Source organism: Herpailurus yagouaroundi, unplaced genomic scaffold (genome assembly GCF_014898765.1).
Source record: "Herpailurus yagouaroundi ecotype Mexico unplaced genomic scaffold, PumYag 203, whole genome shotgun sequence".
In the NCBI taxonomy this organism is placed as follows: Eukaryota; Metazoa; Chordata; class Mammalia; order Carnivora; family Felidae; genus Herpailurus; species Herpailurus yagouaroundi.
Window position 1 is genome coordinate 15,826,173 of NW_024412434.1, and position 25,540 is coordinate 15,851,712.

The 25,540-nt window shown below is 39.4% G+C and overlaps 1 protein-coding gene across 1 annotated transcript in view; it reads right to left on the minus strand.

The window, feature by feature from the left end:
- Nucleotides 1-25,540, minus strand: part of MALRD1 (MAM and LDL receptor class A domain containing 1) — a 747,899-nt gene that overhangs the window by 23,135 nt on the left and 699,224 nt on the right. The window contains exons 34-35 of the mRNA XM_040451270.1: nucleotides 16,759-16,838; nucleotides 16,569-16,665 (exon numbers count right to left, since the gene is read on the minus strand). Coding sequence (XP_040307204.1) covers nucleotides 16,569-16,665; nucleotides 16,759-16,838 — 177 coding nt within the window. The remainder of the gene's footprint in view (nucleotides 1-16,568; nucleotides 16,666-16,758; nucleotides 16,839-25,540) is intronic.

Here is a 25,540-nt window from a genome sequence, read left to right on the forward strand (position 1 = left end):
CTATCCATCTGAATTGCTAGCTCCCTTGAATATGCTGCCTCCATGTGATGGCTCAAGACTTGACCCGTGTACCACTCACCCCACTCACATGAGAGGAGCTCTGGCTCCAGGAAGTCTCTGGTCACAGGGTAGGAAGTGGGTTACAAGAGGAGTAGAAATGTGACAGTCTTGGGACAAATACTTTTTCCTCTAAATACTCTGTCTCTTTTCTACCATTTCAGGAAAAGAAAACAGACGAGAATTAGGGGAAAAGTATCAGGGAACAGGTGGCCTAGGCTTCTCTTTAAAATAGAGAAGAAGAGAGAGGCAGAAGAGGAGGGATCACCTGTGACCCAATACCATTTTTAAGGGGAGGATTTTGTATTCATTGATTGACTCATTCATTTGTGAGAGAGCAGGGGAGAGAGGCAGAGGGAGAGAAAGAGAAAATCTCAAGCAGGCTCCATGCTCCCTGTGGAGAAGGGGAGGATTTTGAAATCCTGTTCTCAATTTCCCTTTTCTAGCTCAAAGCAAACATTTAGCAAGATTGGCAGGACATGGCTACAATATACACAGGGACTGAGATTGGGGAGTTAGGTTCCTAGATCTTAACAGCAGTATTTCTTGTGGGCAAATGCACAGTGGAAAGAGAAAAGGTTTGCAAGAATTATGAAATGACCTTGATTGTTGCCCTGGGACCAGGGCAGGCTCACTAGTGACACCGTAGCTGTAAAAGCAACTGAATTCCTTGAGGCATAGGGTAAGTGGGGTTTCGATTTTTGTTAAGGATAAGTATTCATTCCTGGGTCCAAGTTAGGTCTATCCAGGGATTTCGAACTAGGAGAAGAGCTAAACTTTCCTCCAAAGGTACACATTATCAACATGGTGTTTGTACTGGCAAAAGGTCCGGTAGAGAGGATATAATATTATAGGGATAGATACGTTATTTAGGGGCCAGGGCCACTCATTCACCCATCTCAAACAATAAGAACATCTGCATCTCCCATGGGGTTACAGGCAGCTGATTCAGCTTTTGGGATCCTAATCACCTCCTTTCTTATCAGAAATACAAATAGCAACCATTCTCTTGATTATTCTTTCCTTCCATCTTACCCCCAAATATTTTGGTTTACATTTCTATTACACTCATCACAGTTAAACATGTATTATGAGTCAGAAAGCAGGGGTATCATATATCTTGGAACTTTCTCAAGATTAGCACATCTTAATAAATGTTTGTGGAGTTGAATCATTAGGCATTCCCAAGATCGCATTCAGGTCACATTGTTTATTTTTAACTTTAATTAGTGTATTTTTTAAATTAACACAATCCTTCATGAGTAACTACCACAGTGCAGCATAATAAACAGCTATATTGCCATTTTTTCCCCAGGTAAAGAAGATATCATCTAAAATAGAAAAGAAGTGGGTGTATTATATGGCTTCAGGTAAGATAAAAATAAATAGTCCACCATTTGTATTCTTTATACTTGATTTCTAAGTATATGTTTGATTATCACATCTACTTTTTTGATTAGTGAAACAACTCTAGAAGGCTGCCATATTTGTTACTTCCTCTAAAGTAGCAGGAGTATAAATCTGCTAGATACTGGGCCATGGGGAAAGGGATACTAGATACCTTACAGAGACCTTTCATGATGACCCCCATATGGCCCCACATCACAGTGCCTTGTATAGAGTCCCTGCAGTCATGTTTGTAGTACTGGCCCTACCTCATATCTCTTCCATAGTTAATTTGACCAGAAATGGAGTCTTGACCCCAAGTAGGCTAATCAGAAAATCTACCTTTGGAATATGTACTGGGGACAAAAAGATAAAGATTTAGTTTCTCCATATGTCTGGACATGTAATGGGTACTGATACCTAGCTACTAGGAGAAACCATTTAGTAATAAAGACAGGGAATAGAGGAAATATGTCTTCAGAGAGAGAATCACCAAGCAGAGAAGCAAAAAGAAGCAGAGATGAGAAGCAGATAAGAATACCATTGGGTCCAGGTCTTCCCATCCCCATTCATTGCTGTCTTTGAGCCCTGGGAAATGTACATTTTTACACTAAATTCTTTGTTTTGATTAAGCTAGCTTGAGATTCTTTCTTCCCCTGCAAAGGGTCCTCACTAATATATTTGGTAGCAAGTAGCTAACAGAAGGATCACAGAATGTATAATAAAATCTAGGAAACAAATCTCTGAAAACAACTTTAAGAGTCTTATTGCTGTATGTAGCACTGAGCTTGCAGTGCTCCATCCTATATTAAAAAAAAATAATAATAAAATTTCTTTCAAGTCATTGAAGGGTTTCTTATGCTACAGATTGTTTTTATAAAATCTAATGGAAAATCATAAGGTTTATTTAGAGAGAGTGACAAGTTTCCTACTTACATTTATTCCTGTGCAACTCAATTTGGTATTATTTTCAGGGAGAATCAACAGACTTAAAATTTGACATGCAACTTTTTTATTTAAATGTAATCAATAGACACAAGCAGTGTTTTTGGTGATGCTCAGAAGAAATGATGGTCAATAAAGTGTCCTGTATTGGGCACCGATTATGCATACAGAGGTAGATACTGGGGACATAAAGACTGGTTAATATGGAAATAGTTAAGTAATAACACTACATGATGATGCTGTAATTGTCTTCCTGAGGACAACATTCTGACAGCTCAGTGACTAAACCTGAAGGAATGCCAGGATGTTTTTGCTTGGTATCCAAAATATATGGGTTTTGATAGCTCTGCCAGGCAGAAGGTGTGGAAGGCCACATGTTTTGGGGAAAAGGTGAGACTTTAGTCAAGTGTAGGGGCTGGAAGGGGCGGGGTGGTGGAAAGTTAAACTTGGTACAGTGGTCTTTGAACACTGTCACTTGAGTCTCTCTAAGTAACTTAGAAGAAAAAACTATGCATCTCCTCTTATATGTTTAAGCTAGCATCTAAAATCTTTATTGTAGGTTTCGTGGTTGCAAAGGATATAATTTCTGAAATATTTTATGTGAGCTCTTTCAAATTATTGAATTTGTGTGCCATGAAATCTAAATGACAAAGTCAGTCCTGCTTTCTAATCAAATAAAACTTGATTTTCAGAAAAAGACGGACTTCATTGTTCAACTCAAATAGATATGTTAAAATGTGTTCCAGAGCAATCATCTCAATTAATTGAAATTTCACATTCTAAGTGGGAAAGGAGAGAGAAAAGGAACTTGGCAAAAGATTTCTCTCCTGCTCCCCCTTTCAGTACTTCTTAACTCCAATATCTTGCTACACGAATCTCTTTTTGGGAGGCTATAGTCTCATGTCATGCCTCTATTTGTCTGCCCCCCCCCCATGTCCTCTCCTGTCCTCCCCCTCATAATTTATTTTAAAGAGATTCGGGATAGGTGTGAGGTAAAGCGACCACCTGTGAAAGAAGAAATGAGAGAGGAGAAGTGGCAGGCCGGATGTACCTTTCTCAGTCGGAAGAAGGTATGTGAAATTTGAACATCACCTAGAAACTGCTTGTGGCATGTACCTTGGAGAAGTATTTGAGACTTCTGGTAAGCATCCTCCAGTCAGGAGACCCCTGGTAGAGAGAACGGGATCAACTCCAGTTCTAGTCTCTCTGGTTCCTTTGAGGGGCTTCTCTCCTCAGCCCACAAGTGACCTCAGGGCAGATGTGTAGTGAGCAATTCAGAAGATCATTAACAAGACTGAGAGTACAGTCCTGAGTGATATTATTGTTAGGCAGTAATAGGGAATACAACCTTTTGAGATTCTGGAAATTAGAAGAGAAGGTACTACGAAGTGTAAAGTGGACAGGGAGGTAAATCAGAGGGTCACAGACAGAGATGCTGTCTGGAACCTCAAGCACTGGACCTTGCCTGCCTCTTGCAGGGAGGTAGTTTAAAAACACCAAAGTGCTTGTTTTCGTTTACAGTCATTTACTTCTACTGTGTTCTATCATCATTCTTTGATCTTGGTCCAGTTCACATATCTTGGGCAAATTTTATAACTATATTGTCGCTTTTAATTATTAAAAGTTTTTAATGATTAAAACATAGTCCAGTCCACTTGAAAGCTGTAATATCAGATTCTAACCTCAGTTTGTGTCCTGCTCCTTTCCCATTTCACACTTGACATTTGACCATGAGACACTGCTTATAGTAAGGAAGATGATGAAGGTCATGATCTGGCTTTAAGATACCCTATCACTTTTCTCGAGGGTTAACTTTCTGGTGTGGACACAGAAAGAGAGGAGATGGGAGGCTGAAATATCCTTTTTTTTAAATGTTTATTTATTTTGTGAGAGAGAGAGATTGAGCATGTGCAGGTTGGGGAGGGGCAGAGAGAATGGGAGAACAAGAATCCCAAGCAGTCCCATGCTCAGCACTAAGCCCCACACAGGGCTCCAACTCATGAACTTGAGCCAAAATCAAGTCAGAAACTTAACCGACTAAGCCACCCAAGCAACTCTGCAATATTCTTAATATCTAGTCAACTATCAGTAGGGGCCCCCCACCCCACCCCTGCCCATTGCACAATGAGTTTATGTAGTTCTGACTTGTTTAGGTGGACTTCCCCTGTCATGGACTCCATGGTGATAGTATATGGATTATGTGTGGTTGTGTGTATGTGTGTGTTTGTGTGTGTATAAGTCACCTTCATTTGGACCCCTTCTATCATTAAATAAAAGAAAGAAAAGAAAGACAGTTGTGTCAGCCTTCAGCTCAGCCTGGCCCCTGCTTCCCTTCCAGGAGGGGCATTACCTCACCTAAACTGACAGGTACCCAAACAACCCTACAACTCCAGTTTATCTCCGTTCTCTGTGCTTTTTCAAATGGACTGAAGAAGCAAGTTCTAGGTTCTCTTCCATTCCTTTGGAGGGTTGTGCATAACTGTGATACAGTATAATCTCTATTCCCATCTCCTGCCCTCTTACTGTTCCAGGATATATTATGCCACAGACCTTTAAGGCCAGCAGATGCAGAATACTCCCACATGGCTATCTATCTTCAGAACACTAAGCCAAAAATTATCTTAGTGTCTTTCTGCAAAAGGTGCATGTGTCAAATACTCCTAAGAACTTTTCTTCTTCTACACTTTGCTTTAATGAGCACTAGGAAGCAAATTTTGCAGATTTTTCACCTTTCTTCTGGGCATTACCAATCTGAACTGTTGATTCTCTTGGGAGCCTCCCATCGTTTGATATTGGGTAGAGCTAGTGGTTGTATATCCCTCCCTTTCTTCATAGGAAAGTGGTAAAACCTCTTACCATAAATATTGCACTACCCCAAAGACAATGACTCCAAGAATGCCTTTATCTCTTCTTTCCAGTCCTTTCTTTATGGTAGACTGGAGAGATGAAAGATTGGGTGTTGGCAGTATAAATGATTCTACGTCTTCCATTAGTAAGCCTCAGTGGGTTGTATCTGACCCCAATTATCAGTTTAAAGTAGTCTTTGAAAGTTTTCAAAATATGTGTTCTGTGGACCCTCTTATTTGCGGAATGTAGCCAGTTTCACTGAATTTCTTGTGACTCTTCTGTGAGAGGAGTTATTATTGTCACCTAAGAGTTTGATGTGTTCAGACAGGGTGATAAAGGCAATTATATCTAAGCTTTTCAGCTTAAATAATGAAGTTACCCTTTATTTTTGGGACCTCAAAGTTAGGTTCCAGAATATGGAAATGACGGATACTAATGTCTTATGATGTGTAAAGTCAATGTATCTAGAAAAAAAAAAAAAAAGTCCATGTGGAAGTGTAGGAAAGGGTTGAAACATAATATGGATCTGGAGCTTGGAACAGAATTTCAGGAAGAGAAAGATGATTTGAAGCCATTAGCATATAAATGGCATAAAGCCTTGGAAATGAATGACATCTCCATGGAGAATGTGTAGAAGGGGAAGGGAAGCAGATATAGAGGCAAGGCCTGAGGAACATTAATAAGGTTTGGAAAGAAGGAGAGAGGAGACCAGAAGTTGAAAAAAAAAAAAAAAAAAGAGGAAAGGTTAAGAGAGAATGAACAAGGGCTCCTGGGTGGCTCAGTGGGTTAAGTGTCCATCTTTGGCTCAGCTCATGATCTCACTGCTCCTGGGTTCCAGCCCCACATTGGGCTCTGTGCTGACAGCTCAGAGCCTGGAGCCAGCTTCACATTCTGTGTCTCCCTCTCTCGTGCGCCCCGCCCCGCTTGCACTCTGTGTGTGTCTCTCTCCTAAAAATAAATGTTTAAAAAAAAAGAGGGGCGTCTGGGTGGCGCAGTCGGTTAAGCGTCCGACTTCAGCCAGGTCACGATCTCGCGGTCCGTGAGTTCGAGCCCCGCGTCGGGCTCTGGGCTGATGGCTCAGAGCCTGGAGCCTGTTTCCGATTCTGTGTCTCCCTCTCTCTCTGCCCCTCCCCAGTTCATGCTCTGTCTCTCTCTGTCCCAAAAATAAATAAACGTTGAAAAAAAAAATTAAAAAAAAAAAAAAAGAAAAAAGAGAATGAACAAACAAACAGATGAAGGGAAAACAGAAATAGAGTTCCTTGAAGAAAGAGTATGAAGAACAAGGACAAAGGGAAAGTATAAAACTGAAGGACAGAAATGGGAAAGAAAAGGAGAAATGGCTGTCAGGCTGTGGCATAATGCCAACGGAATTTGCTTGAGATGTCTCCATAGCCCCAGTTATACAGGCTGTCCCACACACATCTGTAGGAGTGAAATTTAGGCTTCTTTTTGAATGTTCTCATGAGTTGTGTTAATATGAGAACTTATACATATTGTGATATTTAATTTTATATGTCAGCCTGGCTAGTCTGTAATGCCCAATTGTTTATCCAAACACTCGTCTGGATGTTGCCATGAAGGTCTTTTTATGATTAACATTTTCAATCAGCCAAGTTGAAGTAAAGCAGATTACTTCCATAATGTGGGTGGACCTTGTTTAATCATTTGAAGACCTTAACAGCAAAGATTGAGGTTTCCAAAGAAGGAACTCTGCCTCAGGGCTACCATGTAGAAACCTATATTTGTTTCTAGTCTGATAGTTGCCTGACAGATTTTGGACTCAAACTGGCGCCATCAACTCTTACATGAATTTCCGACTTACCAGCCTGCCCTACAAGTTTCATGCTTGGCAGCCCCCATGATCACATGAGAGAATTTTTTAAGATAAATCTGTTTCATATATTAGTATTTTAAATTATATTAATACACTTAAATGATTATGTCATAAGTATATTTTATAGAAGTATGATATAAATGAACATATCTTATAGAAATATGTTTATCTTAATATATCTTATTCTATTAAAATGTATTAATATGTTTATGTATTAATGTCCTATATTATGTATGTTAATATATTAAGATATTTAAAGATGTACATATACACACACAAGGAGAAACGTTACAATACTCATCTAATTATTTCTGTAACTCTGGAGAACCCTAATATAAGTGTGCATTCTAGCACAAAATCAGCATTTCATTTAATAGCTTTGTGTATATCTTTCTCACTAGATTACAAATTCCTTTAAGTCCAGACTGTTTCTCATTCATGTTTGTATCCATTTTGTCTGGTATATTTTAGGCACATAAGAAATTAAAGAATTAATAGATGAGTAAGATCTTCTTGATAGTAATAGATTGAAAATGTCATATCTCTTTTTTCTGATGAACACCATAATTCTGTAATGACTTCCTTAATTGATGATGTCAAGATTGGTGCCTGCTAATTACCATGATTGCAGGCTGGAGATCTGAGAAGAATTCATCAAGTAGGAGTCATACAAGTTGGCACCACCGCAAATGCAGTTATCCAGTATTCTGTGACACATTGGTGTTGCTGCAAATCTAAATCTTTGATCGCAAATTCTGGCATGCAAGAGATGATATATTTTTCTTTAATTTCTTAAACTTTCACTAAATCTAATTCTGAGTCCTTATCTTGCTCAGTTCATGGAAAAGTCAATCACTTTCATTATCTGGGTGACCTGTATCCCATATGGGTGGATAGATGGGTATTGGGTAAGAACTCCCAGGGTCCTCAGTGGCACTGTAGATTGTAAGGTCTTCTTGGTTTTTTGTTTTTGTTTTGTTTTGATTTGATTTTGAATTCAAATATGCAAAACATACAGCCTTATATTAAGTTTCAAGTATATATTATAATGAATCAAAAATGTCTACACCTTTCTCAGTGCTTATTAGGATAAGTGTACTCTTCTTCCATTTTATCTATTTCACCCATTGCCCACCCACCTCCCTGCGACAACCACCAGTTTGTTCTCTATATGAGTCTGATTTTTTTGTTTCCTTTTTCATTGTTTTGTTTATAAAATTACACATATGAGTGAAATCATATGGTATTTGTCTTTCTCTGACAAACTTCTATCACTTAGCATTATACCCTATAGATCCATCCATGTTGTTGCAAATGGGAAGATTTACTTCTTCCTTACAGCTGAGAAATATGCCATTGTGTGTGTGGACAGAATACTGTCCGTCTATAATGGACACTTGGGTTGCTTTCATAATTTGGCTATTGTAAATAATGCTGCAGTAAACATAAAGATGCATATACCTTTACTGGGTAAATACTCAGTAGTGGAATTACTGGATCAGATGGTAATGCTGTTTTTAATTTTTTTTGACGAACCTCCATACTGTAGAGTGGCTGCACCAATATGCATTACCACCTGCAGTGTATGAAGGTTCCTCATTCTCCTCATCCTCACCAACACTTGTTATTTTTTGCCTTTTTTAATTTTAACTATTCTGACAGCTATAAGGTGATATCTCATTGTGGTTTCAATCTGCATTTCACTTATGATTAGTGATGTTGAACATTTTTTCACGTGTCTATTGGCCATCTGTGTCTCCTTTGGTAAAATGTCGTGACCTGACACTGAGGACCTAAATGGTCAGATCCCCTGCCCGTTATTAAGTAGATTGTTGTTTGGGTGTTGATTTATATAAGTTCTTTATTTATTTGGATATTAACCCTTTATCACATATATCATTTGCAGATATCTTCTATTCAGTAAGTTGTCTTATTGTTTTGTCAGCTGTTTCCTTTGCAGTGCAAAAACCTTTTTTATGGTATAGTTCCAATAGTTTAATTTTACTTTTGTTTCTCTTGCCTGAAGAGACATATCTAGAAAAATGTTTCAATGGCTGTCTTCAAAGATTACTTCCTATGTTTTCTTGTATGAATTTGTTGGTTTCAGGTGTCACATTTAGATTTTCAGTCCATTTTGAGGTTCTTTTTTGTTTGTTTTTGGTATGGTCAATTTCTTTCTTTTGCATATAACTGTCCAGTTTTCCCAGCACCATTTATTGAAGAGATGTTCTTTTTCCCACTGTATACTCTTGTCTGCTTTGTTGTAGATTAATTGGCCATATAAGAATGGGTGTACTTTTGGGCTCTATTCTGTTGATCTGTGTGTCTCTTTTTATGTCAGTAGCATACTGTTTTGATTACTACAGCTTTGTAGTTTATCTTGATATCTGGGTGTGTGATACCTCCAGTTTTCTTCTGTTTTCAAGATGACTTCAGCTATTTGGGGTCTTTTGTAGCGCCTTATAAATTTTAGGATTATGTGTTCAAATTCCATGAAAAATGATATTGGTATTTTGATAGTGATTACTTTAAAACTATAGATTACTTGGGTAGTATGGACATTTTAACAGTGTTGGTTCTCCCAGTTCATGAGCTTGGAATGTCATTCCATTTGTTTCTGTGATCTTTAATTTCATTCATGAATGTGTTAAAAGAGGTTTCAGTTTCCGATTCTGTGTCTCCCTCTCTCTCTGCCCCTCCCCCGTTCATGCTCTGTCTCTCTCTGTCCCAAAGATAAATAAACGTTGAAAAAAAAAATTAAAAAAAAAGGGGCACCTGGGTGGCGCAGTCGGTTAAGCGTCCGACTTCAGCCAGGTCACGATCTCGCGGTCCGTGAGTTCGAGCCCCGCGTCGGGCTCTGGGCTGATGGCTCAGAGCCTGGAGCCTGTTTCCGATTCTGTGTCTCCCTCTCTCTCTGCCCCTCCCCCGTTCATGCTCTGTCTCTCTCTGTCCCAAAGATCAATTAACGTTGAAAAAAAAAAAATTTTTTTTTAAATAAAAAAAAAAAAGAGGTTTCAGAGTAAGGATCTTTCACTTTAGTTAAGTTCATTGTTGGTATTTTATTATTTTTGGTGCAGTTATAAACAGGATTATTTTATTAATTTCCCTTTCTGCTACTTCATTATTAGTGTATAGAAATGCAGTCGATTTCCAAATGTTAAGTATGTATCTTGTAACTTTACTGAATTAATTTATCACGTTCTATTAGTTTTTGGTGGAGTATTTAGGGTTTTCTATAGATAGTATTCTGTCATCTGCAAATATTGAACCTTTTACGTCTTCATTACAAATTTGGATGCCTTTTATTCTTTTTCTTGTCTGATTGCTATGGCTAGGATTTCCAGTACTCTATTGAATAAAAGTGGTGAGAGTGGACATCCTTGTCTTATTCCTTATCTAATGGGACAAGCTCTCAGTTTTTCACCACTGAGTATGTTGTAAACTGTGGGGGTTTTTTCATATATGGCCTTTATTATGTTGCGGTATGTTCCTCTAAACCCATTTTCTTGAGTTTTTATCATGAGTCAGTGTCATACTTTGTCAAATGGATTTTCTGCATTTATTGAGATGATCCTATGGTTATTATTCTTTCTCTTGTTAATGTGATAGATCATATTGATTGATTTGTAAATACTGAACCACAGTTATCTCTGGAATAAATCCCACTGGATCATGGTAAATGCATTTTTAGAGGTATTGTTGGATTTGATTTGCTAATATTTGTTGAGGATTTTTAAACCTATGTCATCAGAGAGACTGGCCTGTAGTTTGGTTTTTTTGTAGTGCCTTTAGCTGGTCTTGTTATGAGGGTAATGCTGGCTTTGTCCAATGAATAGAAATCTTTTTTTCATCTTCTATTTTTTGGAATACTTTGAGAAGACTAGGTATTAACTTTTCATTAAATGTTTGGTAGAATTCACCTTTGAAGCCATCTGGTCCTGGACTTTTGTTTGCTGGGAATTTTTTTTTTTTTTTGATTATTGAATCAATTTATTTGGTAGTAATTGATCTGTTCAAATTTTGTATTTCTTCCTGATTCAGATTTGAAGGTTACGTGTTCCTAGGAATTTATCCATTTCTTCTAGGTGTCCAATTTGTTGGCATATAATTTGTCATAATTGCTATAATCCTTTGTATTTCTGTGGTTTCAGTTGTTATTTCTCCTCTTCATTTTGCTTTTATATATTTGAGTCCTGTCTCTATTGGCAGAGTCTGGATCAAAGTATATCAGTTTTGTTAATCTTTTCAAAAAACAGTACCTGGTTTCATTCATGTGTTCTCTTGTTTTCTTGGTCTTTCACTTAGTTCTGCTGTCATCTTTATTAATTTATTCCTTCTACTGGCTTTGGGCTTTGTTTTTCTTGCTCTTTAGGTGTAAGGTTGTTGCTTATTTGAGACTTTTATTCTTGAGGTAGACCTCTGTTGCTATAAACTTCCCTTTTAGAACAGCTTTTGCTGCATCCAAAATATTTTGGCCTGTTGGGTTTTCATTTACATTTGTATCAATGTACTTGTTGATTTTTATTTGATTTATTGGTTTAGTAGCATGTTATTTAGCTTCCATGTATTTGTGTTCTTTCCAGATTTTTTTGTAATTGATTTATACACTCATACCATTGTGGTCAGAGAAGAGGCATGATATGATTTCAGTTCCTTTTGAAATTGTTGGGACTTATTTTGCGGCCTAACGTGATCTATTCTGGAGAATGTCCCATGTGCCCTTGAAAACAATATTTATTCTTTTGTTTTGGGATAGAATGTTCTGAATATACTTATTAGATCCATCTAGTCCAATGTGTCATTCAAAGCCACTGTTTGTATGTTGATTTTCTGTCTGGATGATCTATCCATTGATATAAATGGGGTATTAAAGTCCCCTAATATTATTTTATTACGGTAAGTTTTTTTCTTTAATATCTTTCAATAGTTGCTTTATGTATTAGGTACTTCTGTGTTGGGTACATACATTTTTTTATTTTTTTATTTTTTTAAATTTTTAACATTCATTTTTGAGAGAGAGAGCATGAGTGGGGGAGGGTAGAGAGAGAGGGAGACATAGAATCCAAAGCAGGCTCCAGGCTCTGAGTTGTCAGCACAGAGCCCCGACGCAGGGCTCGAACTCATGGACTGTGAGATCATGAATGACCTGAGCTGAAGTCGGATGCTTAACTGAATGAGTCAACCAGGCACCCTGGGTACGTACATTTTTACAATTGTTTTATTCTCTTGTTGGATTACTCCCTTTATCATTAACTAGCTAATGTTGTTGTCTCTTGTTACAGTTGTTGCTTAAGGTCTATTATATCTAATATCAGGTACAGTTACCCAACTTTTTTAGTGCTTCCATTTGCATGGTAAATGTTTTTACATCCCTTTGCTTTCAATCTGCATGTGTCTTTAGGTCTGAAGTAAGTCTCTTGTAGGCAGCATGTATATAGGTCTTGCTTTTTAATCCAGTCACTCTATGTCTTTTGATTGGAGTTATTATTCCATTTACATTCAAAGTAATTATCAATAGGTATGTCTTTACTGACATTTTGTAACTTGTTTTATGGTTGTTTGTGTAGTTCTTCCCTGTTTCTTTCTTTGCTTGCTCTCTTCCCTTGTGGTGCTCTGGCCTTCTTTAATGATATACTTGTCTTCCTTCCTTTTTATTTTTTTGCATATCTGCTATAGATTTGTGATTTGTGGTTACCATTTGGTTATATATAACATCTTATGCATACAGCAGTCTACATTAGATTGGCGGTTGCTTAAATTGGGATCCATTCTAAAAGCACCAGATTTTTACCCACCTCCAAGTTTTATGTGTATATTTTACACATCCTTTTATTTGTGAATCCCTTAACTGATGTTTATACATATAATTGATTTCACTGTTCTTCTGTTTTATCTCTGTATTTGTATCATATGTACATATCTAGTACATGTACTTATTTTATTTCACTTTATTTTTAAATTTATTTAATCTCTACACACAGTGTATACAGAGCAAGAGTCATATGCAGAGATCAAGAGTCATATGCTCTTCCCACTGAGCCAGCCAGATGCCTCAAATCTGGTACTTTTCTTGTTTTTATTTGCTTATGCCAGATTTTTTTCATATTTTCTTCTGTTTATAGCCTTTTCTTTCCACTCACAGTCCATTTAACATTTCTTTTATGACTGATTTAGTGGTGATGAACATTTTTAACTTGTGTCTGTGAACTCTTTGTTTCTCTTTGTATTTTGAATGATAGCCTTGCTGGGTAGAATATTTTTGGTTGCAGGTTCTTTCCCTTTCAGCACTCTGAATAGATCCATCTCCCTCCTTTCTGGCCTGCAAAGTTTCTGATGAAAAAATCAGCTGACAGCCTGATGCGTTTCCCTTGTAGGTGCCTGTTTTCTTTTCTCTTGCTGTTCTTAAGATTCACTTTTTATCACTACTTTTTGCCATTCTAATTATTATATGTCTTGGTATGAACCTCCTTGAGTTGATTTTGTTGGGGTCTCTCTGTACCTCCTAGATTTGGATTTGTTTCCTTCCCCAGATTAGGGAAGTTTTCAGCTATTATTTCCTTAAATACATTTTCTCCCCTCTTTTCTTTCTGTTCTCCTTCTAAGATCCCTATAATGTGATTGTTATTACACTTGATGATAATCCTGAGTTCCTTTAATCTGTTCTCCATTTTTATTATTATTTTTCTTACTGCTTTTCAGCTGGTTGCTGTCCTCCAGGCTGCTGATCCATTCTTCTGCTTCCTCTCTAGTCTACTATTTATTTCCTATATGTAGTTTTAAATGTTTATTTATTTTGAGAGACTGAGTGAGTGGGGGACGGGCAGAGAGACAGAGAATCCCATGCAGGCTCTGTGATGTCAGCATGGACAACAACGTGGGGCTCAATCCCAGGAACTGTGAGATCACGACCTGCGCTGAAACCAAGAGTCCAACACTCAACCGACTGAGCCACACATGTGCCCCTCCCTATAGTGTATTTTAATTTCAGTTATTTAGTTCTTCATTTCTGATTGGTTGTTTGTTTATTTTAGGTTTTCTGTCTCTTTGTTGAAGGTCTCAGTGAGATCCTCCACTCTGTTCTCTCATACAGTATCTTTATGACCATCTCTATCAGGTATTTTGCTTATCTCCATTTCCTTAGCTCTTCTGTTGTCATTTTGTCCTCTTCTCTCATTTGTGATCTATTTTTCTGTCTCTTCATTTTGTCTAAGTCTTTATAATTCTTATTATATAATAGGAAAGTCAGTTATATTCTGACTTGAAATTGGGGCCTGGTGAAGAAGAGGTCCTGTGGCGCTTTGTACAGCACTGTGTCCTGTTCACCAGAGCCAGTGACTATAGAGGTGACCTATGTATTGCATATGCCCCACTGTTGTGGCTGAGCCTCATTTGCCTTCTGTCCATTCAGCTGCAGTGGCCCCCTTTCTCTTTCGTGGGTAGGATTTGGTCCTTGTGCTGTTAAGGGGCTAATCTGAGTCTGTCCTGGACATTAACTTGGGTTAGACCAAATGCCTGCCATCAGCCCATTTTCTGGGGCTGTGGAATCATGAGATTGCAGGACACTCTCCCTGCATTGTCCCCTGAGAGCTTTTCATTGGTGAGTGGGGTCTTCAGTGAGACAAAATCTCTGCCCCCTATCTATTAGGGTTGCAGTTACCCTGAACTACAGGGCTTTTTCCTTGTGCTGTCCCCTGTGAGGTTTGTGTTGGTGGGTGGTGTTGGCAGTCTGATTAGATATCTGCCCACAGTCCCCTGCTAGAGCTGCAGTGGGATTGATGTGTGTGGTAATTTTCCCTTCTCCCCAGAGCAGGAGTCACTTCGGAGTGGTGCTGTTCACAGTTGTGTTGTTTGCAGGGTGATATTCATCAGAACCTATGGAGAGACTCCACCCCAGTGGAGCAGGTTGAATGGAGTGAGTCTTCAGTAGAACACAGGGCGTGTGGTGTTAGCAAGGTAAGTGGAAAGTATTACCGGTTCCTAGCAGGGCTACGTGTAGAATGAGACTTGACAGTCGCTGCTTTGGAGTGACTCCTGCCCAGTTGTGCAGGTATGATGAGGCATATCCATAGGAGGACACTGGGGCAGGGTATGTAGTGTTAGAAATTGGGGCGCCTGGGTGGCGCAGTCGGTTGGGCGTCCGACTTCAGCCAGGTCACGATCTCGCGGTCCGTGGGTTCGAGCCCCGCGTCGGGCTCTGGGCTGATGGCTCAGAGCCTGGAGCCTGTTTCCGATTCTGTGTCTCCCTCTCTCTCTGCCCCTCCCCCTTTCATGCTCTGTCTCTCTCTGTCCCAAAAATAAAAAAAAAAACGTTGAAAAAAAAAGAAAAAAAAAAAGAAAGCTAGGTAAAGAGTGTTCATACTCATTCTTGAAGGTGTCTGGTTGTCTAAGATGTCAGGGGGGAGAAATGTCACCTTCTGGCTCTTATTTTCTTGGATAAGTCTCCTAATGATCCCTGCCCTTCCAACATCCATTCTGAGATTAGTAAAGATATCTACTTTATGCATACTCCAGGTAGTTTTTAAGCTGCTGCTTCTATGCTGTATATTTTGGAGGGTTGTTTGTTACACTCTGTCTTTAAGGGTGTGGACTCAGTTTCATACTGTCCTCTAGCTCTTCCAGAGTAGAGCCTGCTGATTTTTAAAGCACCCAATTTTAAGCTCTGCTGGTTATAAAAACTCCAACAGTTAAGCCCCACTGGTTTTCAAAGTCAAATATTATGGGGACTTGTCTTTCCATTGCAGGACCACCATGTCTGGGGTGCCTATTGTGAGGTCTGTTCATCTACCTGCTTTGTGAGTGTGGTATCCCTCCTGTTTGTGGTTAATCTTGTGGGAGTTTGGTTCCTGACTGTTTTCTTTCCTTTCTGCCATTTTTAATGTGGCCTCTGCTCTAGAATTAACTGCATGGGGCCTCTTCTGCCATTCTTCGGGTCATTTTCTGAGTTAGTTGTACTGATGTGGCTATTATGAAGTATATCCATGGGAGGTGGTGCACTTAGGATCCTCCTTCTCTGCTATCTTCCCAGGCTCTCCTTCCAATTGGGGTCTTGTTGGTTTTGCATTAGTTCCGTTAGGCGCGGCAGCTATTGGTCTCTGTTCTGTATATTACTTGGACCATGGGAGTCTTAGCCTGAAACACTGATGTTAAGAGTTCACTGGGAGAGCCAAGAAAATATCTGTTGTGCAGTTCCCCAGGCATCACCAGCAAGTGGGACACTCATGTCTTTTAATCTGTGCAGAATGCCACTTTCCCTTTCATGTCATTATCAAAACTACTTTTAACATAATGTGAAAAGTAAACTTAAGGCTTTTTACTGAAAAAAGAAGAATGATTATTGTTAACGAGCTCCTACATCATGCCCAGAAAGAAAAAAATCCATAAAGTATAGAAACACAAAGTTACCTGCATATAAAATGGAGTAAAAGAAAAATAGAGCAAATGAAATGTTTCAGAAAATTGTTTTACCACAGTACCTTTTACTCAGTAATCAAAGGCTTACCTGACTGGTCCTTTTCTGTTTGCAAGAAAACACAAGACTGAAACTGTAATATGAATCATCAAGAAAGCTGATCCAATGCCCAGGAAAGTCCATATGTCTGGAATTTCAAACCAATTAAAAAGATAAATATGTAGTGAAAACCATTACAAATTCCAAATTCAAGGAAATATTTAGTCACAATGTCACCTACTATTCTGAGGGTATATGAAATCTGCAGGAGAAGGGTTAACCTTGATGTGGCATCGATTTCCTTTCCATCCTTGTCCACAACTGAAAATAAGATAAAAACTTAAGTTAAAAAAAGTAAGTGGAAACATAGTTTAGCAGTACTGTCATGGAATAAAATGATGAATGTCAATAAATAATCATACAAGGGAGTATGGGTAACTTTGATAAGAAACCAAAAATATTAAACCAAAGTAAAAGCAAAATTTTTCTGTTTTCATAATTGTGTAAGATGACTTTCATAAAACTATTTATTACCTTCTTGGGGTAGCTGGGTGGCTCAGTCAGTTAAGCATCTGGCTCTTGATCTCAGTTCAGGTCATGATCTCATGGTTCATGATCTCACGGTTCATGAAATTGAGCCCCATATCAGGCTCTGCACTGACAGCATGGAGCCTACCTGAGCCTCTCTCTCTCTCAAAATAAATCAATAAATTAAAAATATATATTTATCACCTTCTTGATTTTATTTACAAGATAGGAGCTCAGCTTTCACATTCTCCTTTGTTGTTTTCAAAAGTGTGACTTGATTTTTGCAATCCCTATCAAAATAACACCAGTATTCTTCACGGAGCTAGCATAAACAGCCCTAAAATTTGTATGGAACCAGAAAAGAACCTGAATAGCTAAAGCAATCCCAAAAAAGAAAACCGAAGCTGGAGGCATCACAATCCCAGACTTGAAGATGTATTACAAAGCTGTAATCATCAAGACAGTATGGTACTGGCACAAAAACAGACACTCAGATCAGTGGAACAGAATAGAGATCCAAGAAATGGACCCATAAACGTATGGCCAACTAGTCTTTGACAAAGCAGGAAAGAATATCCAATGGAATAAAGACAGTCTCTTCAGCAAATGGTGCTGGGAAAACTGGACAATGATATGCAGAAAAATGAACCTGAACCACTTTCTTACACCATACACAAAAATAAACTGAAAATGGATGAAAGACCTAAACATAGACAAGATGCCATAAAAATTCTAGAGGAGAAATCAGACAAAACCTCTTTGATTCAGCCACAGCAACTTCTTACTCAACATGTCTCCAGAGGCAAGCGAAACCAAAGCAAAAATGACCTATTGGGACTTCATCAAAATAAAAAGCTTCTGCACAGCGAAGGAAACAATCAGGAAAACTAAAAGGCAAGTGACAGAATGGGAGAAGATATTTGCAAATGACATATCAGATAAAGGGTTAGTATCCAAAAATCTATAAAGAACTTATCAAACTCAACACCCAAAACAAAAATAATCCAGTGAAGAAATGGGCAAAAGAATGAATAGACACTTCCAAAGAAGACATCCAAATGGCAAACAGACACATGAAAAGATGCTCAACATCACTCATCATAGGGAAATACAAAGTAAAACCACAATGAGATACCATTTACTCCAGTGAAAATGGCTAAAATTAACAACTCAGGCAATGACAGATGTTGGTGAGGATGCGGAGAAAGAGGATCTCTTTTGCACTGCTGGTGGGAATGCAAACTGGTGCAGCCACTCTGGAAAACAGTATGGAAAGTCCTCAAAAAATTAAAAATAGAACTACCCTACAACCCAGCAATTGAACTACTAGGTATTTAAGTGATACAGGTGTGCTGTTTTGAAGGGGCACATGCACCCCAATGTTTATAGCAGCACTATCAACAACAGCCAAAGTATGGAAAGAGCCCAAATGTCCATCAGCAGATGAATGGATAAAGAAGATGTGGTATATATAAAGAATGGAGTATCACTAGGCAATCAAAAAGAATGAAATCTTGCCATTTGCAGCTACACGGATGGAACTGGAGGGTATTATGCTAAGTGAAATTAGCCAGAGAAAGACAAATATCATATGACTTCACTAATATGAGGACCTTAAGATACAAAACAGATGAACATAAGGGAAGGGAAGTAAAAATAATATAAGAACAGGGAGGGGGACAAAATATAAGACTCTTAAATATGGAGAACAAACAGGGTTGCTGGAGGGGCTGATGGAGGGTGATGGGCTAAATGGGTAAGGGGAATTAAGGAATCTAGTCCTGAAATCATTGTTGTACTATATGCTAACTTGGATGTAAATTAAAAAAAAAAAGTTACTTGATTTTTACCAGCGTCCAATCCAATATTCCTTTATTGATCATTTGTCTCAAACCTTAAAGCTAGCACTCTTTTCAGTAGTGAATGGATTTCTGTTTTCCAATACTGATGGGAATATTCAAATTGAAGATTTACATATCAGAGAGAACATTTATCCCCCAAATCAGGATGATCCTCCAAGTACATAGATTTGAAATCAGGTAAATAATCTCATTGGATATACCTATACTACTACTAGGATTTAATTAACTCTGCTTTATTTAGGGATGTCATAATGAAACCTAGAACACTGGGAGTATTTCTTTTATGGGTGGCTTTCTGAATGTTCAGAAATGGGATTAGTTTGTACATCAAAGGGAAATAAGGTTTATTCTTAAGCAGTAAGTATGTCATTTTTTTTTCTGGTATAAATGTGTTTGCATGGATGTGTGAAAACTTACTCATTTTTTCCCAAAAATATCAGAATAGAAATGATTATTTGTATTTATGTTTGGTTGAATTTTCTGCCAAGTTCATGGTGCATGCTCAAAACAGGATTAAAAAGTAGCTTTTGAATGTTTTGTGCTTTAAAGCTGTGTGTTACAAGCAATGCTTCTTCAGTACACAGTTATTGTATTTTCCCTCAATCTTTTTGAATTTGAAAATTTGAATGCTTTTTAATGTTTATTTATTTGGAGAGAGAGTAAGCTGGGGAGGGTAAAAGAGAGAAGGAGGCAGAGGATCCTGAGCAGGCTCCTTGCTGTCAGCACAGAGCTCGATATGGGGCTCAAACTCATGAACCATGAGATTATGACCTGGGCCAATACCAAGAGTTGGACACTTAACCAACTGAGCCACCCAGGCGCCCCTAGAATTTGAAGGCTTAATGGCAATTCCTTCACAAAAGCAGTAGCTTCTTTAAATATAGAAAGCTTACTGATTCAAGAAAGTCCATAAGAATGCCATTTTTCCTTCACAGAACTAGAATAATACTAAAATATATATGAAACCACAAGAGACCCTGAATGTCCAAAGCAGTATTAGAAAAGAACAATGCTGCAGGTATCACAATCCCAGATTTCAAGATATACTACAAAGAAGTAGTAATCAAAACAGTATGGTACTGGCACAAAAATACGTAGATGAATGGAAAAGAATAGACAGCCCAGAAATAAACCCATGCTTATGTGGTCAAGAAGTCTTTGAAAAAGGAGGCAAGAATATACATGCGGAAAAGACAGTCTCTTCAATAAATGGTGCTGGGAAAACTGAACAGTTAAAAGCAAAAGGATGAAATTGAACACTTTCTTACACCATACACAAAAATAAACTCAAAATGGATTAAAGACCTAGATGTGAGACCTGAAACCATAAAACTCCTTGAGGAAAACATAAGCAATAATTTCTTTGCATTGACCTTAGCAACATTCTTCTGGATAAATCTCCTCAGGCAAGGGAAACAAAAGCAAAATTAAACTATTGGGACTATACCAAAATTAAAAAGCTTTTGCTCCGCAAAGGAAACCATCAACAAAAGGGCAAGTTACTGAGTGGGAGAAGAAATTTGCAAAAGATTCATCTGACAAGTGTCTGCTTGAATGTGTCTATTAAGATAAATTCCAGTGGGAAGTACCTTGGAATACCAGTTTAAAAAAATACTGGAGAGACTTCTGGGTAAGATGGCAGTAGGAAAATCCTAAGCTCACTTCATCCCACAGATACATGTAGGTAACATCCATATCAATGTAAATAACCCAGAGAATGACCCAAAGACTGTCAGAACAGACTCTCCACAGCTAAATGTAGAGAAAAGGTCATTTTGAAGAGGGTAGGAAGGGCAGAGATCAGGTTGGAAGCCAAACTGATCCATGAATGTATGTGGGAGGGACAGATGCAGGTGTGGAGAGGGGAGAGGAACACAACAGACACCCAGACAGGGGACCTTCACTGGGAAGAGGAATCCATTTAAAATTTGGCTTTGAAAACTAGATAGGCTTATTAACTTCATGAGTTTTTTAACAATCACTGGGGCTTGACATCTGAAACTTTAAAAATCATTTTGTTTTGGGGCACCTGGATGGCTCAATTGGTTAAGTGTCTAAGTCTTGATTTTGGCTCAGGTCATGATGTTAGAGTTTGTGAGATCAAGTGCCACATAGGGCTCTGCGTGACAGTGCAGAGCCTACTTGGGATTCCCTCTCCCCCCTTCCCCCCCCCCCACCTCACTAACACTTTCTCTCCAAAGTAAATAAATTTAAAATAAGTAAATAAATTAGTGGGTTTGGCTTTGGGAGAGCCAGAGGGCTATAGGAAACTCAGTCCCTGCCCTTAAAGGGACGGCATAACAACCTCCCTGAGATGCAACACAGAAGCAGCAGTTTGAAAAACACTGGGGTATATGCGAAGGAGATTTGTTTACTAATCTCAGAACATTTGCTGGAGGGACAGGGATCTGGGAGACTACTCCAAAAACAAAAGAACTAGTGGCACCATTTCCTTCTACCATCCCCTGCCTAGATAACAGTGATACCTCCATGAACCAGCACAGCTTGAACACTCACGACCTAGTTAGTGGCTCTACCCCCACCCACTCAGCAGTTTTCCAAAGCAGCCACAGGTCCCCTCCCACAGCTGACCAGTGCTAACCTTGCTAATACCACTTACCTTGTCCCTGCATTTTTCTCTGTACCCACCTCCTCCCTCCAAACTGGTGTTGGCAGGAGTTTCCAAAGCAATTTCAGGCCTCCTCCTACAGCCAACTTGTACAAACCTTGCTAACACTGATGTCCCTCCCTTCCCACTGTGTTCTCCTGTGGACCTGCCCCTTTCAACATGCACTTGACTGGAGTCCATCCAAAGCTGTACCAAAGCGTGCACTGTGCAAGCAGCACAGACAGGTACCAGCACCCCTTCAAAGTCCTGCACTGTGGGGAGGGGAAAAGAAAACAAAACATACCAGTTTTGTGGTCACAGCCGTAGGCTGGGGGCAGACATCTGCTCTGGATTCAGGCTCTGCCCACCAATGAAAGCTGCTGTGGGGACAGCACCAGGGTGATACCACAGCTCTGGCAAATGCCCAGTCTGATCCAACTGAAGCCCAAGGAGACCCTAGACTGGCCCTTAAACAGAAGGATCAACTCCTGTCCATAGCAAGAAAAGAGAACCATTGCAGGCAACTGGAATGAAGGTAAATGTGGTTCAGACATATTGGTAGGATGCATATAACATATCAGATACACTTCTGAAGCATCAGGTTCTTATGAATGGGGGACATTGTAGTATAAAGCTCTATAGGGGTTCTTTTTAATAATGCCAGTACTTTCAAGAGAAGGAGATACATCTGAATTTTCTAACACATAGAAACAGACTCAAAGTGAGTTAGACAAAATGAGAGAAATATGTCCCATATGAAAGAACTGAACAAAACCTCAGCAGGAGAGCTAAACGAAATGGAGATAATATGCCTCATAAAGAATTCACAATAATGGCCATAAAGATACTAAACTTGAGGAAAGAGTAGAGAATCTCAGTGCCACCTTCAGCAAAGGGATAGAAAACATAAAAGAACCAATGAGAGATGAATTAATATGTGAAATTAAAAATATACCTGAGAGAATAAATTGTAGACTAGTAGAAGCAAAATAATGGATTAGCGAGCTGGAAGACAGAGTAATAGAAAGCAATGAAGCTGAACAAGAGAAGAAAAGTGAGATAGATTAAGGGAACTCAGCAACACCATCACGTGTAATACTATTCAGATTATTGAGATCCTAGAAGAAAAAGAGAAAAGGGAGAAGAACATCTATATAAATAAGTAATAGCTGAAAACTTCCCTAATCTGGGGAAGGAAACAGAAAACCAGATCCAGGAGGCACAGAGAACCTGCAACAAAATCAACCCAAGGAGCTTCACATCAAGATACATAATAAACTGGCAAAAATAGTGATAAAGAAAATTCTAAAAGCAGCAAGAGAAAAGAAAATAGGTACCTACAAAGGAAACCCCATAAGCTATCAGATGACTTTTTAGCAGAAATTATGCAGGCCAGAAGGGATGTGGCATATTCAAAGTGCTGAAAGGAAAAAAAAAAAAACCAAAAACCAACAGCAACAACAACAAAAAACCAACCCCTAAAACCAAGAATACTTTAACCATCAGGGCTATCACGCAGAGTAGATGAAGAGTTTTCCAGACAAACAAAAGTTAAAGGAGTTCATCAACACTAAACCAGTTTTACAAGATATATTAAATTCGGACTCCTTGAGTTGAAAAGAAAGACCATAAGCAGCAGTTAGAAAAGTAGAAAGCACAAAGGCAATAAAATTAAGTATATTAATAAAAATCCATCAATGGATTCACAAAATGAAAGAATGTAAAGCATGAATGACACCATATACCTAATTTGTGTGGAGGAGATGAGTAAAAAGTTAGTGCTTTTACAATGGGTTCAAACATAAAGTGACCATCAACTGAATACAGTCTGCTATATGCATCAGTGTTATATATAAACCTATTGGTAAACACAAATCAAAAACTGGTATAGATACATGAGTAAAGATAAAGGAATCCAAACAAACAACTAAAGAAAGCCAGCAAAGCATGAGAGAAGATAGCAAGAGAAGGAACAGAGGAAGAACTATAAAACAACCATAAAACAAGTAACAGAAGGATAATAAGTACCTATCAATAATTACTTTGAATGTAAATGGACTAAATGCTCCAATCAAAACACACAAGTTTGACAGAATGGATAAAAAAGCAAGACCCATCTATATGCTGCATACAGGATACTCAATTCAGACCTAAAGACGCATGCACATTGAAAGTGAAGGAATGGGAAAGTTTTTGTCATGCAAAATGTGAATGAAAAGAAATCTGGGGGGATAGGAGGAAGATGGCGGCGTAGGAGGACGCTGGGCTCACCGCGCGTCCTGCTGATCACTTAGATTCCACCTACACCTGCCTAAATAACCCAGAAAACCACCAGAGGACTAGCAGAACGGAGTCACCGGAGCCAAGTGCAGACGAGAGGCCCACGGAAGAGGGTAGGAAGGGCGGCGAGGCGGTGCGCGCTCCACGGACTGGCGGGAGGGAGCCGGGGCGGAGGGGCGGCTCGCCGGCCAAGCAGAGCCCCCGAGTCTGGCTTGCAAAAAGCGGAGGGGCCTGACGGACTGTGTTCCGACAGCAAGCGTGACTTAGCGTCTGGGAGGTCATAAGTTAACAGCTCTGCTCAGAAAGCGGGAAGGCTGGAGGACAAAGGGAAGGAGAGCTGCTGAGCCCCCGGAAGACAGAGCTCAGTTTGGTGGGGAACAAAGGCGCTCGCCAGCGCCATCTCCCCGCCCATCCCCCAGCCAAAATCCCAAAGAGAACCAGTTCCTGCAGGGAACTTGCTCGCTCCGCGCAAACACCCAACTCTGTGCTTCTGCGGAGCCAAATCTCCGGCATCGGATCTGACTCCCTCCTGCTGCCACAGGGCCCCTCCTGAAGTGGATCACCTAAGGAGAAACAAGCTAAGCCTGCCCCTCCTGCCCCTGTGCACCTTGCCTACCCACCCCAGCTAAGACGCCAGATCCCCAGCATCACAAGCCTGGCAGTGTGCCAAGTAGCCCAGACGGGCCACCCCACCCCACAGTGAATCCCGCCCCTAGGAGAGGGGAAGAGAAGGCACACACCAGTCTGACTGTGGACACAGCGGTGGGCTGGGGGCAGACATCAGGTCTGACTGCGGCTCCGCCCACCAACTCCAGTTATACACCACAGCACAGGGGAAGTGCCCTGCAGGTCCTCACCACGCCAGGGACTATCCAAAATGACCAAGCGGAAGAATTCCCCTCAGAAGAATCTCCAGGAAATAACAACAGCTAATGAGCTGATCAAAAAGGATTTAAATAATATAACAGAAAGTGAATTTAGAATAATAGTCATAAAATTAATCGCTGGGCTTGAAAACAGTATAGCTGACAGCAGAGAATCTCTTGCTACAGAGTAGATCAAGGGACTAAGGAACAGTCACGAGGAGCTGAAAAACGCTTTAAACGAAATGCATAACAAAATGGAAACCACCACGGCTCGGGTTGAAGAGGCAGAGGAGAGAATAGGTGAACTAGAAGATAAAGTTATGGAAAAAGAGGAAGCTGAGAAAAAGAGAGATAAAAAAATCCAGGAGTATGGGGGGAAAATTAGAGAACTAAGTGATACACTTAAAAGAAATAATATACGCATAATTGGTATCCCAGAGGAGGAAGAGAGAGGGAAAGGTGCTGAAGGGGTACTTGAAGAAATAATAGCTGAGAACTTCCCTGAAGTGGGGAAGGAAAAAGGCATTGAAATCCAAGAGGCACAGAGAACTCCCTTCAGACGTAACTTGAATCGATCTTCTGTACGGCATATCATAGTGAAACTGGCAAAATACAAGGATAAAGAGAAAATTCTGAAAGCAGCAAGGGGTAAACGTGCCCTCACATATAAAGGGAGACCTATAAGACTCCTGACTGATCTCTCTTTTGAAACTTGGCAGGCCAGAAAGAATTGGCACGAGATTTTCAGGGTGCTAGACAGAAAAAATATGCAGCCGAGAATCCTTTATCCAGCAAGCCTGTCATTTACAATAGAAGGAGAGATAAAGGTCTTCCCAAACAAACAAAAACTGAAGGAATTTGTCACCACTAAACCAGCCC